The sequence below is a fragment of the Aquarana catesbeiana genome, linkage group LG03, assembly GCF_042186555.1.
Source record: "Aquarana catesbeiana isolate 2022-GZ linkage group LG03, ASM4218655v1, whole genome shotgun sequence".
Lineage (NCBI taxonomy): Eukaryota > Metazoa > Chordata > Amphibia > Anura > Ranidae > Aquarana > Aquarana catesbeiana.
The window spans coordinates 305,385,759-305,403,786 of NC_133326.1; the positions used below are offsets into that span (position 1 = coordinate 305,385,759).

Here is an 18,028-nt window from a genome sequence, read left to right on the forward strand (position 1 = left end):
GGATTTGGCAGATTCCAGGCAGCCCTGTGCTGGTGGAGCTCATAGGAGGTATAAGGCAACCCCCATGAGCAAGGATGAGATGGTGGAGATGGTGCACAACTACGACTGCAAGCTACGCAATTACGAAAGGCCCAACGATCAAAGGACCAAATCAGAAAATGATGGTCTGATCTCAAACACCGTGAGCAAGACCAGATGGAGTACATACATCAGATCATAAAAAAGTAAGCAAGATTTGTAGCTAAACAAAATGTATATGCGTAAATTAGCTGTCTGTAGATGTACTTTCTCCAAGTAGCTCTAGAGAATTATATATAAGGTTATCTAAAATCTTTGTATGACTTGGTATTCGAAAGATGAAGGTAAATATAAAGCAGATATGAACATTCTTATTTGGTCATGTTTTTGGACATTTCGTTAATTTTATAACAAATTTTTGAATCTTCTTTCAACAGGGAGGCACCAAAAAAGGAGGCACCAGCCAAGCCACCATAACGCACGAAGGGAGGCTACCCTCGCTCGGGCCCCAACAGGGGAGGCAACAAGGGCATCTTCCCCCCCAAAAACATAAGTGACAACTTAAAACACTCATTTAGCCACGACAGGGCTGCTTTTAGCTGGGCCAAAAGCTACGAGCTTAGGTCAGAACTTAACCTCCCTGGCGGTTTTCCTGAGTGTGGCTCGGGGTTAAATTTCAGTACCATTAGCGGTAACTGCGAGCCACACTTGGGATTGCATTGCAGGACCATGGTGCAGGTAATTTACCTTGTCCCCAGGATCCTGCGATGTCCCTCCGCAGTGTCTGCGGGCTGTGTCTTCCGCTGGATGCCTCCTGTTGTATTTTTTTAATTTTGTAAAGACAAAACTTTTAAGGTATGTGCATTTCCATATTCTAATAAAGTTACATTTACTTAAAAAAAATGATCTTTTCATTGGACTGCACTTGCATAAGGCAGTTCCCATATGTTTGAGGCCCATCAGGACAAAAGAGCACCACCAGTGACAAGAATTTTTCCAAGTCACTACAAAACAATGCAATGGCAATAAAAGGTAAGAATGAACATTGAACAAATTATCATTCACATGCTTTAAATGTTGCTTAACCACTTCCCGCCCAGCCTATTGTGGATTGACAACTGCAATGTGGCTCCATTATCCTGACTGGGCGCCATCTCTGCCCCCGTGCATTGCGACGCTCGCAGGGAATGGAACCCGGTTGCAAATTAAAAAATAGAAAATTCATAACACATACAGTACACTGTAATCTTACAGATTACATTACTGTATGAAATCATTTCACATCCCTTTTGTCCCTAGTGCTTTGTCCAATGCCCTGCCTGCGGTTTTATATTATATATACTGTTCTTTCTGCCTGTAAACTTGAGATTGTCCATGGCAACTAAAAAGTAAAAAGTGTCCCTTTACGTCAAAGTGGTTTTAGACCAGCTAGAAAACAGCGATAGTAAATTAGAACACTTGCAGAATTGAGCGATAGTGAATCGTGGGGTAATTAATTTTATTATTATTATATTATTATTTTTTATAATTATTTATAGTTATTTATTATATTATAATTTATGATTTTGTGTTTCAAACTTTATAATACCCGGAATATCTACTAGACTCTTGTTTGGACAGATTTAAGTGTGTTATTGCTAAGAATTACAGGCCTACAATATGAAACGCCAAATTTCTATGCAAAACAATTGTACCGCTTTGGGACACAAAAATCTGACATAATCATAAAGCCAAGGTGGCTACGGGGTAAAGAACACTTTCTGGTTGCTGCCTGCCTCATCAGTGCCCATTAATGCAGCCTTGCCAGTGTAGACATGGGTCCCCGGGGATCACAGTCACACAGAGTCAGGCCTGCTAGGATGATCATCATATATCCCCTTTCCCATAGGAGACAAGAGGGGTGGGGGGCAACTGCTGGACTTTTTAAATGTTGGCACTTGTCCAATGTTTGCCCTCTGTAAAATGACATCACCATCCCTTTTCTATGCATTTTTCACAAGAAAACAACCAGAGTGCAGCATGGTGGAGTCAACAAGTCAGGAGTAAACACTGACATCAGACCAAGTGCAAGGTTGGTCAACTAATGTAGCAAAATGGATGCTAGAAACAGATGGGACTTGGGGTGGCTTAACGAATGGTGTATTGTTTCTTCTTAGAGGAAAGAGAGTGTGGTGAGCTCACCCAGGATGTTGTCTTGGAGGCATGGGATCTAACTCCTGGACCCAGCACAGATGTACAATACCCTGACGCGAACGTGAGTGACCCAGAAGAGGAAGAAAGTATTCGTGAGCCTCTTGTTTGTGCAAGTAAATATTGTTGGACTCTTGTACTCGATATACTCGATGTGTATACTCGACATGTATACACATTTGTAGCCAAACACCCACTCCACATATTAGCAAAGTATATAGTGCATTAACATTAGCATGGAGAAGGAAGAGGTGGAAGGAGCTGGCAGTGTAGCTAGGTACCTGAGTTTTGGAGACCCAGGCACCAGGGCCAAGATTAAAGAGTAGTTGCAGTGTGTACATTCCTAGTAGTGTAGGTGTCTGAAGGGCAAGCAGGTTGCAAGCAACAATAGACTGGGTAGGTAAGTATTTACTGAATTTGACCATAACATATTATGTAGGGCCTCAGCCATTTGACCATCGTTACCTTAATACTTTTTACTCTTTTTACTAGGTCATGATCTTCCATGATGCACTATTGGCAGAATGAGTGCATATATGTTGCATTGTTTGAATGATCTGGAGATAATCAAGGAGGCTGTCACTGCTTTACAGCGAAGAATCAGAGATTTTATGGACATGCTTGCCAAATTTTAATTTCCTCTTGACTATTCTGAAGTTTTTTATTCCACTTGTTGGCTCCTGTTTGTCCTTTTCTGATTTAACATGTTTTTCGGACTTGGAAATGTGAAAGTTTAGGGACAGAACTCAGTGTTTCTCCACTCCACTTTTCTAGGTGCACCACCAGGTCATGTTTTCTGTATTTTCCTCAGTCAAAAAACGACTGTGTGAATTACTGACAGTGAACATGGCAACATCACCTGTGCCAAATTCCACAAGTATAGAAAACATGACCTGGGTTTGCATCTTGAGTAGGAGAGTTGGGAAACAGTGCCCTAACTAATGTGAATTGTAATTTTTCAGTGTTTTTAAGACTATAAAACCCAACATTTGAAGGTGCTCCCAAATTGTGCCTTAACATTCTTATTTCTCTCATGATCCCACGCCTAAAATGTGTGTATTTCCATACATCTAGTTTGCCAAAAGCCACAAAACACACAGTGTGTCAACATGTGCTATCAATCATCACTGGGTATCAATGGACGTGTTTTGGGGGTGCAACCCCTTCCTCATAACTATAGAAGCTCAGAGGAAGGGGTTGCATCCCCGAAACACATCTATTGATACCCCATGCTGGGAGCCAGCACATTTTGACACACTGTGTGTTTTGTGGGTTTAGGAAAAAAGTTGTTTGTAACTACACACATTTGCGCATGAGATCATAAGGGTAATTTAATTGTTATGCCTCTACATGTACATAGCTTCACATTTTGGCTTTTAAAGGGGTGAGATCATCTCATATGAGGAAGGCAACATCGACACAGTCTTGTGATACTAATGTCTCATTTGGCCTTAATTTTACCAAAATGGAACTTTGTAAGTTCCTAAGTTTGGGATGTGTAGCTAATGTTTTTGAACATGCCTGTTTAGCCCCAAAAAAGGGGAAATAATGCAAAGCATACATGTTATACACCAAGATGTTGGTTTGTTTTAAAACCTTAAAACGCACATGTAAATGTGCTTTGAGTAAATTGGTTTTTACTAAACAATGTGTGGCTTATTATTTAAAGGCTCAATACCAGTGCATTTGTTAAGTAGTTGTAGTTACAGTGACAATGTGCTCTTAAAATGTGGCCAACTTCTGCACTTTTTAGTCCTCCAAAAAATTATTAGAGTTTAAAAGGCATAATGTTTTTGAACTTCATGCATTAGATCCATTAAGAACAAAAACATTGTGTGTGTGTAGCAGACCCACTGCACACCATAATAGTTAGCTGAAGAAGATATTGTCACCTCATGTAGCAAATAAGGTGCATTTGCACTATTGGAGCAAGTGGCCAAAATAAAGCCCATTTGTGAACATATTAGACAGATAAGAAACACAGACAACAGTAGTTCAAATAAAATATGAGTTTATGATCTCAAGATTATATTAGGCATAATCAGCTACAATTTTATGCCAAGCCACTGCTCCTCTACCCACAAAATAATCAAGGTATTTCTGCCGTACATCTCTGGCAGTTTGTGAGGGCAATCCAGCATGGGCATTTTCAAGAGCTGTCAGCACACCCACAGACGGCCTAGCTGCAGCCTGTCCTGCTGGGTCTGCCACTGCAGGGTCCAGGTCACTTGGCAGTGAGGCAAGGTAGCTAGTTGCATTCCAAAATTATGTAAAATACAACAGCACAGGACCACATGGTTGATCTTGTAGAGTGCCAGGTTGATTGGAGTCAAAAACAGCCTGAAACTATTTGATAGGATGCCAAAGGTGTTTTCGACCACCTTTCTGGCACGAGAGAGCCTATAATTGAATATTCTCTGCTCTGGGGTGAGGTTCCTCATAGGAAACGGCTTCATCAGATGTCCCTCCAAAGCAAAGGCCTCATCTGCAACAAAAACAAAATCGACGCCCTCAACATTCTCCTCAGCAGGTGGCAAGTTTAAGGTGCCATTTTGGTGCTGCTTGTAGAACTCTGTCTGCATAATCACTCCTCCATCAGAGTTGCGGCCGTTCTTCTCAACATCCAGATACAAAAACTCATAGTTGGCAGACACTACAGCTAGCATGACTATGCTGCAAAAGCCCTTATAATTAAAATAATAGGAGCCAGAGTTGGGTGGTGGAACAATTCGGACTTGCTTGCCATCAATAGCAATACCACAGTTGGGAAAATCCCACTGATGGTGGAACTGGGCTGCAATGTCCTTCTATTGCTGTGGTTTGAAGGAAATTGTGGATTAAAAAAATAAAAAAATTACTACTTCTGCACATAACATTGCAAGCAGATTTGACACAAACATGCTTAGCCAACATAAGGAGAAAACTTAAATGAGTATTTAAAGACAAAAGGGTAACTTATCTGATTCATCTCCCCCTCTGGTGGCCCATTAGCAAAATTTTAGGGTGGGGGGGAAGAAATGGGTAGATATTTTGGACAGATATCCCTCTCCACTTCCATGAGAGCTGTTTGCATAAATAATTTGGGATACTTTAGCCAACTCTCCTTACTTACACTACTGGCAGCCCAGTGGATAGGTAAGAAGTGTCATAAACTAAAAATATGGATCCACACTGTCCAAATTGCAGCACAGTTTGACGTTCTGAAAATAACCTATCAATATAATAGGAGACAAAAACTGTCTATGTTACAATTTGTAGGTAATCAGGCAGGCCCTTGCACTACATGGTTGGGTGAATTTACACAGATATTGAAACACAAAAGAGGGATAGTGTGTATGGGTTTGGCAAAGTCAGCAGATAAAGTATTTGTATCTGTTGATTTTGCACTTTTGGGGGGGAGGAAGGGTTCCAAATGAGTTTGTGCCCCAAAAAATGGTCTCTTGCACTCTGCCTGAATTTGAGGACAACAATAACAATAACACATTTTAGGGGTTGTTTAGGGTAAGCCCTAACATTTATCTGACAAAAAACACTGTGAAGTTACTAGGCTAGGTGTGTATGGGCTCAGGATAGCATGCTGGGGAGGTTAGTTATGGAAAATATGCATGCAGGCCAACAAAGGAGCAGGAAAAGCTTACAGCATGCATAAGGACAAAGAGAACATTCACAGTATATTACAATATTGACAATTATGTAATCAACAAATTAAGACAATACATTAGCAAACATTAATGCATAGAATGTGATCTTAAAGGGAAAAACTTACCCGAATATAGTCCTTCTGCAGTACTTAAATAATGGCTGAGCAGGTGTCTGGAATAATGAGTCCCAGTGCCTGGGGGGGGAGATCCCAGTGGTAAACTTGAGGTCCTAGAGATTTCTCCCCTTCGCCAGGTAATGCAAGGTGGCTATGAGCCTTTGCTCTGGAGTGATGGCAAGCCTCATGCATATGTCCTGCTTCTTAATATAGGGGGTCACCAATGCCAAGAGTTGGTGAAAACAGTGGTCCGTCATCCGGAGATAATTCCAAAAATCATCCGGATTATTCTCCTGAAGCTCCCGCAGCAAAGGCATATGACATAAGTGGTCACGATTAAGCAACCAGTTTTTGATCCGAGAACTCCTCCTCTTCCTGTTCCTAGACTGGACTTGGGTCAAAGTAATGACTCCAAGGCCAATAATAGCATGTTATCTCCTCCGATTCCGCAATATGGCTGGTTGACGAACGGCCGTTCAGAAACGAACTGAAAAGCACAAACTGAAAAGCGCGAATCAACACTCACCAAACTTCTACTAACATGAAATTAGCAGAAAGAGCCCAAAGGGTGGCGCATGACAATTGAAATCCCTCTTTATTGGCTCGTAGTACGTCTAGTACGTCACTATGTTCATGTTTGTTGGCCGACAATTGTGTACCGTTTGTATGCAAGACAAGTTCACGGCACATGCCCTTCGGACAAAAGTCTGATGCTTTGTTGGCCAACAATCCGATCGTGTGTATGAGGCTTAAAAGGCTGATATCAGGTTAGATTTGGGTACTTACATTGCTTGTATTTAAAAATACACTTAATGCGGTATTAATGATTTTACAGCTGCTATAATATGTTTTTTTTTTTAATCTGACTAGATTTCAGCTTTATTGTAAAACTTGATCTGAGCTTAAGAGCCCTCTGGGAAATAATAAGGTTTCCTATATTAAAGTACCTGTGCTAAGTGCTGCTTCAAAGGTACCAATCAGATTAAAACTTTTGGAATACAAATAATAATTTCTAGGATATAGTGGAGAATTAGGACAGTTATCAGTGCTGACACTCATAAGCACAAAAACACTTAAGCACTTGGGCTTTTAAGGCACCAGGTTTCAAACAAATGACAATTACATATCAACATACACAATTATAGTTTTTCATAGTATAAAAAAAATTATATATAAAACTTATTAAAAAAGGGAAAGGATTCTGATAATCATTAATATTGGTCAGACATGCCCAAAGTCCGGGCCGCGGGCCAAATGCGGACTGTGTTCTGGTTTCAAGCGGCCCCACTGGTAATTTGGCTATATATATATCTTTTGTGGCTCCCAACTAATTTTTGAGTGCCGTGGGGGTCACAAAAGATATATACCCTTATTTATGTATATACAGTATCTCACAAAAGTGAGTACATTCCTCACATTTTTGTAAATATTTTATTATATCTTTTCATGTGACAATACTGAAGGAATGACACTTTGCTACAATGTAAAGTAGTGAGTGTACAGCTTGTATAATGGTGTAAATTTGCTGTTCCCTCAAAATAACTCAACACACAGCCATTAACATCTAAACCGCTGGCAACAAAAGTGAGTACACCCCTAAGTGAAAACATACAAATTGGGCCCAATTAGCCATTTTCCTTCCCCGGTGTCATGTGACTCATTAGTATTACAAGGTCTCAGGTGTGAATGGGGAGCAGGTTTTTTAAATTTGGTGTTATCGCTCTCACTCTCTCATACTGGTCACTGGAAGTTCAACGTGGCACCTCATGGCAAAGAATTCTCTGAGGATCTGAAAAAAATAATTGTTGCTCTACATAAAGATGGCCTAAGCTATAAGAAGATTGCCAAGACCCTGCAACTGAGCTACAGCACGTTGGCCAAGACCATAGAACTCAGAACAGGCCTTGCCATGGTCGACCAAAGAAGTTGAGTGCACGTGCTTAGCTTCCCAGAAGGAAGTCTCGTCTAAAGATGATGCACAAGAAAGCCCGTAAACAGTTTGCTGAAGACAAGCAGACTGAGCACATGGATTACTGGAACCATGTCCTGTGGTCTGATAAGACCAAGATAAACTTAATTGGTTCAGAGGGTGTCAAGCATATGTGGTGGAAACCAGGTGAGGAGTACAAAGACAAGTGTGTCCTGCCTACAGTCAAGCATGGTGGTGGGAGCGTCGTGGTCTGGGGCTGCATCAGTGCTGCCGACACTGGAGTGCTACAGTTCATTGAGGGAACCATGAATGCCAACATGTACTGTGACATACTGAAGCAAAGTATGATCCCCTCCCTTCAGAGATTGGGCCACAGGGCAGTATTCCAACAGTATAATGACCCCAAACACACCTCCAAGACAACCACTGTCTTGCTAAAGAAGCTGAATGTAAAGATGATGGACTGGACAAGCATGTCCCCAGACCTAAACCCTATTGAGCATCTGTGGGGCATCCTCAAACCAAAGGTGGAGGAGAGCAAGGTCTCTAACATCCACCAGCTCCGTGATGTCGTCATGGAGAAGTGGAAGAGGACTCCAGTGGCAACCTGTGAAGCTCTGGTGAACTTCATGCCCAAGAGGGTTAAGGTAGTGCTGGAAAATAATGGTGGCCACACATAATATTGACACTTTGGGCCCAATTTGGAAATTTTCACTTAGGAGCGTACTCACTTTTGTTGCCAGCGGTTTATACATTAATGGCTGTGTGTTGAGTTATTTTGAGGGGACAGCAAATTTACACTGTTGTACAATCTGTACACTCACTACTTTACATTGTAGCAAAGTGTCATTTCTTCAGTGTTGTCATATGAAAAGATATAATAAAATATTTACAAAAATGTGAGGGGTGTACTCACTTTTGTGAGATACTGTATATGTGCCTCGGAGGGGACAGGGAAGGGGCAGGACAAGTGCCGACAGAATACATACAGTGAGAATTTCATGTTTACACGGCAGCTTCTGTAATAGAAAGTCCCGTCTCCTGTGCTGCCACTGTGACTGTTCTGTCTATCATAGGAGGCGGGACTTTGTATTAAAGAGGCCACTGTTAGTGCTCGCCCCGGCCCCCTCCCTGTCCCCTCCAAGTGTCAATATGAGCATTTATCAGACTGCACTGATGGCAATGCTAAGGCTGCATTCATGCAATGGTGAGGCTGCATTTGAGGCTGTATTCAAGTCAATGGTGAGGCTGCATTCGTGCAATGGTGAGGCTGCATTTGAGGCTGCATTCATGTCAATGGTGAGGCTGCATTCATGGCAATAAGGAGGCTGCAGATGGGCACTGATTAGGCTGCATTGATGGGCACTGACCCTTATTTTGCTTCACAGTTCTTTATTTAAAATTTAAGATTTTTTTCTGAAACTTCCCTCTTAAAGTGAAGGTGCGTCTTATATGTCAATAAATATGGTATATTAAAATAACACTCCTGAGCTCATCTCTTCACCACACACAGCCACAAAGGCAAGAGAATTCTTGTTGGGCAATGTATTAGTGCTCAGACGAACACAGACTGAATTTTAATGGTTCAAAGAATGTCAGGCAAAATGGTTGGCCCTCACGAATGTTCACTTCATCAAATCTGGTCCTCTTTGAAAAAAGTTTGAACACCCCTGATATAGGTGTGCCCAAAACAAATATCCAGACCTCTACAAGTTTATTACATTTGTATATCAAAATAACCAACTGCTCTGTCCCAAAATGGACCATATATAATGCTGTAAACCAATAAATTATTTGCAAAGAAGAGGAGAAGAAGGTCACTGATGAGCACTGATGTGTTTTGCAGCCATAGCAGCTTCATCAGGACAATATATATCAGAATCCCAGATGCATGTGGGTATCCATGCATAACCATCAGCCCAAGACCCCCCCCCCAGAGGGGGAGAGTCACCCCTGGGACCATGTCTAATCCCCAAGGTGAGATCACTGGGGCATACTGGGACATACCAGGCCATCACCTCACCAGTTTCCAACATTTTCGGTGTCCTAAGATTAAACAGACTTAAACTTAGTGTATCGGGAAGATGTTCAAACACAACCACCATCAGGGACATGAAACATATTAGATGGCAGCTTCCATGGCTGTAATGGATAGGGGGGCTTAGTTCTGCTTCAAAGAAAGTAAATCCCAACAGTTGCTTTGTAAATGCTAATAAAAGACTACATCATATAAGTATTTTTTTATATTGCCTATTTTTACTTTAATAGTTTTACCCTTGGACAAAATTCATGATTGGCACCGTTATATGTATGTAAAATATATACACATATAAAAAAGGATACAATAGGCATGCTTTCATACAAAATTTGAGGAAAAGATTCACTAATCACATGTTTTTCACGGTCCCACCTTGCTCCTTCCATGTAGAAGCCATTGATATATGTGCCATCAGACTACAATTAAAATAGAAGTTTGTAAATATAGTAAAATACTACAATAAAACTAAACTAATAGATAGCAGATAGCATTATTACATTTTTTTTAAATTGCAAAAATATTACCGGTGATGAGTCAATTTCATTTGCATGATCATGATCTGTTATTCGAAACTGGAAGCCTAGTAAGTCTATAGGAATCTTGTATTTTCTGGCATAGTTTTGCAGTGCACCAGTCAGGAAAGACTGTGTAAAGTAAAAGCCAGAGATCCAGAAAACGTTTGGTGTTCCCTTTTCAATCCACTCCTAAGAAGACAAAATAAATAGAATCTCATTATTCGCCAATAATACCCTTTAAAGCAGGGATCCTCAAACTACGGTCCTCCAGCTGTTGCGGAACTACACATCCCATGAAGCATTGTAAAACTCTGACATTCACAGACATGGCTAGGCATGATGGGAATTGTAGTTCTATCTTTCACAGCACAATTTTGGCAATGTTCATACAGCTTTTAGAAACTGTCAGCAAAAGCCTCTTTAGGAATCAATCACAGAACCGCTGTCACACATTCTTGGATTGCCGCCACGTCTGCAAAATGTGGTTTCTATCATCTTGTTTTCTGTTCGTCTGTCAGCTTTTACGGCACAAACCGGGAACAGATCTTCCGCTTACCCAAATCTTCATGGACGATGGTGCACACCATGCCCTTGCTAATGCCATATTCCTCCACCATCAATCAAAGAGTCAGTTGCTGGTCTCGTGCCAGCATTTGTCGCACTAGCATGATCATGTCTGGGGTTCTGCTTGTCGACGGCCGACCTGAACGTGGCTCATCCTCAGTCGTAAACACATTTTCTGCTCATGGCTTCCATTCTGTACACTTGCACCAACATTTCATGTGTCTTTGTCACCGTTAACTTGATATTCACTCATTGCTCTTTTGAACTGTGACCCTACCTCGCACACTGACTACATTCAACTGCCCACAGTGGGTTTACCCTGACGGTCACATGTACTCCACGCTTCTCGACATGTCTGTGGATAGCCATGTGCATGCATGCGCACCTGGTCCATGTTACCGTTGAGATATCTGACCATTCACCAAACTTTTTAGACACACCTTGTATATATGGAACACTTATGGAATCATACCAAAATTATAAGGCAAAAAAACCTTGAAAATGTGTGTTCCCTGCAAATACACACTATACAATACATAATAGTTTCAATCAAACCTGGCAAGCTGCAAGTTATGTGTAATGCAGATTTTACAGCATTTATAACTTGTATATTTTTGTTCTTGATCTAGCTTGGTCTTGGGAACAAAACTATTAAATTATTCAAATTAAATCTCAGCCAGAAAGATTACAGATATTCATTGTTAATTATTCTGAGGTCACTCACTCCAAGAAAAAAAAAATTAACTTGTGAGCTTCCTGAGTATATTTTGTGCCAGGATAGCAGCAGTTAACACTGAATTTCCATGCAGCATCTGGTGCAACAAAGCTCATGGAAGGTAGGCATAGCACAGTTTGAAGAAGGATTTAGATGACTCACACCACAGTAAACTTGTAATTTACTTCTGCTCCTGAGAAGATTGTAGCTTTCTGTCACCCACCATCCCTTGGCAGCGTTCTATAGAAGGGTTTGATGTGTAAACACTGTATTAAATTATTGCCCAGACAACTCAGATATCCTAAACTAAATAATGTCTCACTACCGTAAAGCTAAGAGCAAACATTTCCCATTGCAGGAATAGTATGAAGCATACGTCTTCCACAATGAGGGTGTTTTCAGCTGTTGCTACAGAGATTTTTAATTCACATAGAAAGGTTTATATGCTAGAGATAACAAAACTGCTTCCCTTTTCATAAATTTAGATCTTTTTAAGAGTTTTTATCTCAAAGTTTTTTTGTTTATGCACATGTAAGCACTTCTACAGCAAAGACACTTTACTTTCATTGCAGAAAATATTTTTTTGTGGTTCAGATGACTTTCTTTCGCCTTGCAGTTCCTGCTAAGATCTCACCTTAAAAAAGCTCAGTCTTTGTAAAAGATCTGCTATGTAGCCACCTAACGGCTTCAAGGAAGGATATGATCTAGCTGACCACACAGTAGGAACCTACAAGCAAAAGAAAAAAAAAAGAGAAATTTTGAAATGACCACAACACACATTTAACAGCACCATAAATCTATGAAATATAGAAAGACTATTTTTTTAATTCAAAAGGCAAAACATTTTGAAAGGCCTTCTGTCTGGGACTAAATAAATCCTCAAAATGCATTTTGTAAAAAATATAGCAGTTAAAGTGGTTGTGAAGACAGAAGGTTTTTACCCTAATGCATTCTTTGCTTTAAGGTAAAGAACCTTCTGTGTGCAGCTCCCCCCAGCCCTCCAAATACTTACCTGAGCATGTTCTCGATCCAGTGCTGTGCCTGAGAGCAGCACTGCTGCTCTCTTTTATCCATCATATTAGTAATATGGCAGCATATATTAGGAGGTGTAATTCTATGGCAGCATAGTCTGAAGTGGCCGGCAGATGGAAGCCAGAGCTCTCTGGGACACTGGGAAGATAACTAGGCTATCTGAGACAGCATGGAAGCCAAATACAGGAAGTGACGTCAGCAGGAAGGGACCAGCAACCAACGTGGACAGCAAACCGGAAGTGATGTCATCAACATGCGACACGTTTTGGAACAACTAATTGGTTCCTGCTTGAAGATGGAACCAATTAGCTGTTCCGAAATGCGTCGCATGTTGATGACATCACTTCCGGTTTGCTGTCACTTTCGGTTTGCTGTGAATATGCTGCCATAGGATTACACCTCCGGATATCCCTGAGACTCCTTGGGACTACCAGAACGGCGGACCACCTGCCATATTACTAATATTATGTTCTCCTACCCATCCACCCTTTTGGAAGTGTTTTTAAACCTTTTGGGAAATATAAAGTTTTACTTCTGCACTTAGAAGCACCTTTTTTTCTTTTCAATCAAATCTAGTGATGATGGAGCAGGGCCGAGCGGCACTGTCTGTTCCCAGCTTGGGGTCAAATCCACATGTGTGCCACCAAAGGATGCAATGTCAAATGGTGGCACATGAAGAAGAGGAGGAGCTGAGAGTGATGGTGGGGACCTGAGAAGGGGAGGATTGGGGCTGCTCTGTGAAAAAGCCATTGCAGAGAGCACGTAAGTATGACTTGTTTGTTATTTAAAAAAATAACTTTACAATCACCTTAAGGGGGACCTAAGCTCAAAAATGGAAAATGTATTATGTTATAGAGAACATTTATAAATATTATTTGTGCCTAAGCATTGCCCTGTAAATGTACCTTTTGTCTGAAGTTACTCAAGAAAAAAGCAATGTACTTCATCCTATGCAGCCTCCAAGCTGTATATCTGTTGTGTCAGATCATCTAACTAGCATCTCATAGGATTTGAAGTGAGTTTTGTTTAGGTCACCCTTGTGTTGCTCACATTTATCCTAGATGGTATCTGAAACCTTGCAGTGCAACGGTCTTCATGCTTCTGCTCTATTTATTCAGTAAATGTGGGATTCATCAGCCTCTTTCTGTTTCTTGAATATTTCCCCACCAATCATCAGTTCCTCTACCAGGATGACCACCCTTTAAACAAAGACACATTGTGGAACAAGGAATGGAAAGCCAGCAGTGGGGAAAAGATTGGCTACAGAAAACCCACAGGCAATACTGTTCAGGATTAGTTATATTGCTGATATGGTACACAGATGATCCGCCCCTTTCTATGTGCCAAAACACTGCGCTCATGGGATTAGCTCCTAACTCTAAGCAGCCACTTAAAATTGCAAACTCGTGTGAATAAAAATAAATGATACACTATACACTCGCCCTCACCAATAGTGTAATCAAATAGCAGCGCTAAAAATTGCTAAAAGAATCTGAAAGAAAAATTTACAGTGATTGCTCAATGTGGTACCTATATAATAGCTGTTTATTAACAGCACTAAATAAACCAAAAAGTGTATTCTAATAAACAAACACAGTGCGATCCATCTGTGTAATAATCTTAAATCAAAAATTCAACATATAAAGTCCAAAAATAAGTGAAGACGTAGTGAATAATGGTGATAATATCAACAATATGATCTTCAGTGATAATATCTTCCACCACACCGCGACCGTGACTTCCACTCGCCTTCAGCGAGCAAACTCACCAGCTCTTTTTGCCTTACACTCTCGTGTTCGGCTCACAGGCTTTTCCCACACAGTAGGGGGCAAAGTGATAACCTCCAATCAATTTCCGTATAGTTATCCGCAGTATAATTGCAAATGCTCTCTCCACATGAAAGAAAGGAAAAGCGATCCAATAGTGCAGTAACGTAACAAACTTTAATAAAAAATGAAATAATATCATTGTACGCCCGGCAGACAAGGGGGGAGGGGTGGTTATTTTGGATAAGTCCTTTTATCATGAGCAACTGTCAAGTATGCTGAATGATCGCTCTACGTATGAGAGGTTGACTTGTGACCCCACAGAGAAATATAGGGAACAATTAAACTCACTCATTGAGTGGGGGTATGCCACCAATGCCCTGAACCTCAGAGAAAAAAGGTACCTGGTCCCTAGTGCTTGTAGAATTCCGGTGATATATACACTCCCTAAAATCCACAAGGACACCAAATCACCTCCAGCCCGCCCGATTGTCAACGGGATAGAGTCGGTTACAGCCAGACTGGGGGAATACCTTGATAGGTTTCTCCAGCCTAGTGTGAAAGTCACTAGGGCCTATTTGAGAAATACCACCGACTTGCTTCAAAAGTTGGGTGAGGTATGTTTGAACCTTAGTGCCGACACTTTTTTGGTGACAGCAGACGTGTCCTTATTATATACGATCATCCAACATGAGGATGCGTCTCTGTCACTAAATTGGGCCCTGAACAAGAGAGAGGATATCCCTGACATGCAGAAGAGATTTGTGGGTCAGGCCCTAAACTTCTGCATGTCGCATAATTATTTTTGGTGGAATGGGCACTTCTTCTCCCAACGGGTTGGCGTGGCTATGGGAGCTAAATTTGCCCCTAGCCTCGCCAACCTGTTCATGGCAGAGTGGGAGGACAGGTTTATTTTCAGTAGGCCTCTCCCCCAACTCAAGTTTTATCGGAGGTTCATAGACGATCTCCTGCTGATTTGGGAAGGTTCTAGGGAATCTGTTGAAGAATTTCTAAAGTACCTTAACACTAATAATAACAACATTAAACTGGAGGCTCAAATTAGCGACACATGCATTAATTTTTTGGCTGTGACGATCCAAAGAAAGGATCACTCCCTGATTACTTGTGTGTATTTTAAACCGACTGACCGGAACAGTTTTTTATCCATCAGGAGTGGTCATCACCCTGTATGGATAAAGAACATCCCGAAGGGACAATTGATGAGAGCCGGTCGGAACTGTACGGAAAAAGAGAAATATTATTCTCAGGCAAATGTGCTGAAGGAGAGGTTCCTTCAGAAGGGCTATGCAGAAACATCTGTAGATAGGGTTATAGAGCAGGTAGCCAATATACCAAGGGAGGAAATGTTTAAAAACAAAGAAAGTACTAGAGCCAATGAGAAACAACAGTGGGGATTTATATCCAACTACCACAGCCAATATAGAGATATTGAGAGGATTTTAAAAAAATACTGGTATATTCTCCGGAGGGATCGTCACCTAGGAGAATTGTTACCTGAAACCCCCAAATTTATTTACAGGAGGGCCCCGAATTTTGGGGATAGAGTAGTGAAAAAAATCCTTGATCCACCAGGCCGACCATCCATCAAAATAAATCTTAATGTTTTTTTTCCATGTAATAAATGCGTGTGCTGCAGGACAGTGAGGATTAGGAACAGAAACATGAAGAGCATCACCAATCAAGCAAATGAAACATTTGAAATTAAAGAGTTCATCTTGTGTAATTCATCATACGTAGTGTACTTGATGTGGTGCCCTTGTGGTCTGTATTATGTAGGACGCACGAAAAGGCTATTAAGAGTCCGCATCTCTGAACATCTGACTAATATCAAAAATGGTTTCAAGTACCATAGCGTATCCCTTCATTTTAGGGAGAAGCATAATCAAGACCCGAGTCTGCTCCAGTTTTGTGGAGTGGACATTGTATATCCATCGTGGAGGGGATCTAACAGAATAAGGGATTTATCCCAACGTGAAACTCGATGGATATACTTATGAGAAGTCTTTTTCCCGGGGGTTTAAATATAGAACTGGACCTCAACTGCTTTATTAATGATTATTGAGTTGGCAGTTGGGGTCCAGGGCTGTATGTCACCCGGACCCAGAAATTATGATAGGCGGAATATCTGTAACACCAACGCAACTGAGAGACCACCTATGGGGAAGGGGCTCAATAGGGGAGAGTATAGGTATATGATATTGTTTGAAATAATTTTTTTGATCCCTATATATGTAGGAGCTGACCTTTAAGGGAGAGAAAGTGACTCATGGGAACAATGCGGCAGATCCATGGGGTGCATGTACCTTGTTTGGATTTTAATGGGTTTAGTTTTAACACTTATATTTCCAACCATTCAATAATTAATTAATTTTATTTTATTTTTTTTATATAATTTTATATAACTTTTTATAGGTTTTGCAGTTTAGAGAAAGCCATGTCTCTATTACTAATCTATGGTGTCACTATATACAGATAATGCACGTTTTGCTGTGAGGATTGGTGATGTGCGTCCTCCGTGGATGGTGTACACGATCACCAATCAGCTAGTGTGTTGTTTGACAGTGCTAGCACTGTAGCATTTTGAGTATTATTGGTTCTCTGATGCCCTCCATCTCTGCTTAAAAGCCATGTATACGTATGGTGCGAACGGGGACACAGGGAACGCGCAAGCGCAGTGTCATCAACACCGCGCGTCATACGGTGGGAGGGTATATAAGTAAGATTGCCAGTCCGTCTAGCCAATCCCATGAATAAGTCCTCCGTGACGAAACATGTCGGGGCGTGGCTATACGGCAATCGAGGAAGCTTGACGTAGGACGCTGTGACAGGGAGCGCCATACGAGTGAGTGGGGAAGCGGCTACGGGAGACTCCAGGGAACAGGTGAGAGTGTCACCATCCACTAGTTTACCTGGGTCTGCCGTGACCACCATGCGTCCAAGTTACCGTTTGAAGTGTTGTTGGTGATGACCATGATTGCTGTGCTTACTTGCGTTATTGAAAGTTGTAAAATGTGAGTTCTATGGTAAAGGAGAGTGTCATTTTTTATTAAAGTTTGTTACGTTACTGCACTATTGGATCGCTTTTCCTTTCTTTCATGTGGAGAGAGCATTTGCAATTATACTGCGGATAACTATACGGAAATTGATTGGAGGTTATCACTTTGCCCCCTACTGTGTGGGAAAAGCCTGTGAGCCGAACACGAGAGTGTAAGGCAAAAAGAGCTGGTGAGTTTGCTCGCTGAAGGGGAGTGGAAGTCACGGTCACAGCGGTGTGGTGGAAGATATTATCACTGAAGATCATATTGTTGATATTATCACCATTATTCACTACGTCTTCACTTATTTTTGGACTTTATATGTTGAATTTTTGATTTAAGATTATTACACAGATGGATCGCACTGTGTTTGTTTATTAGAATACACTTTTTGGTTTATTTAGTGCTGTTAATAAACAGCTATTATATAGGTACCACATTGAGCAA

At 41.1% G+C, this 18,028-nt stretch overlaps 1 protein-coding gene across 1 annotated transcript in view; it reads right to left on the reverse strand.

Moving 5' to 3' along the window:
- The window catches only part of LOC141133958 (dynein axonemal heavy chain 3-like), a 3,453,856-nt gene that overhangs the window by 20,684 nt on the left and 3,415,144 nt on the right, over positions 1–18,028 (reverse strand). Inside the window, exons 76-78 of the mRNA XM_073623563.1 lie at positions 12,362–12,454; positions 10,458–10,637; positions 10,239–10,349 (exon numbers count right to left, since the gene is read on the reverse strand). Of these exons, the coding sequence (XP_073479664.1) occupies positions 10,239–10,349; positions 10,458–10,637; positions 12,362–12,454 (384 nt within the window). The remainder of the gene's footprint in view (positions 1–10,238; positions 10,350–10,457; positions 10,638–12,361; positions 12,455–18,028) is intronic.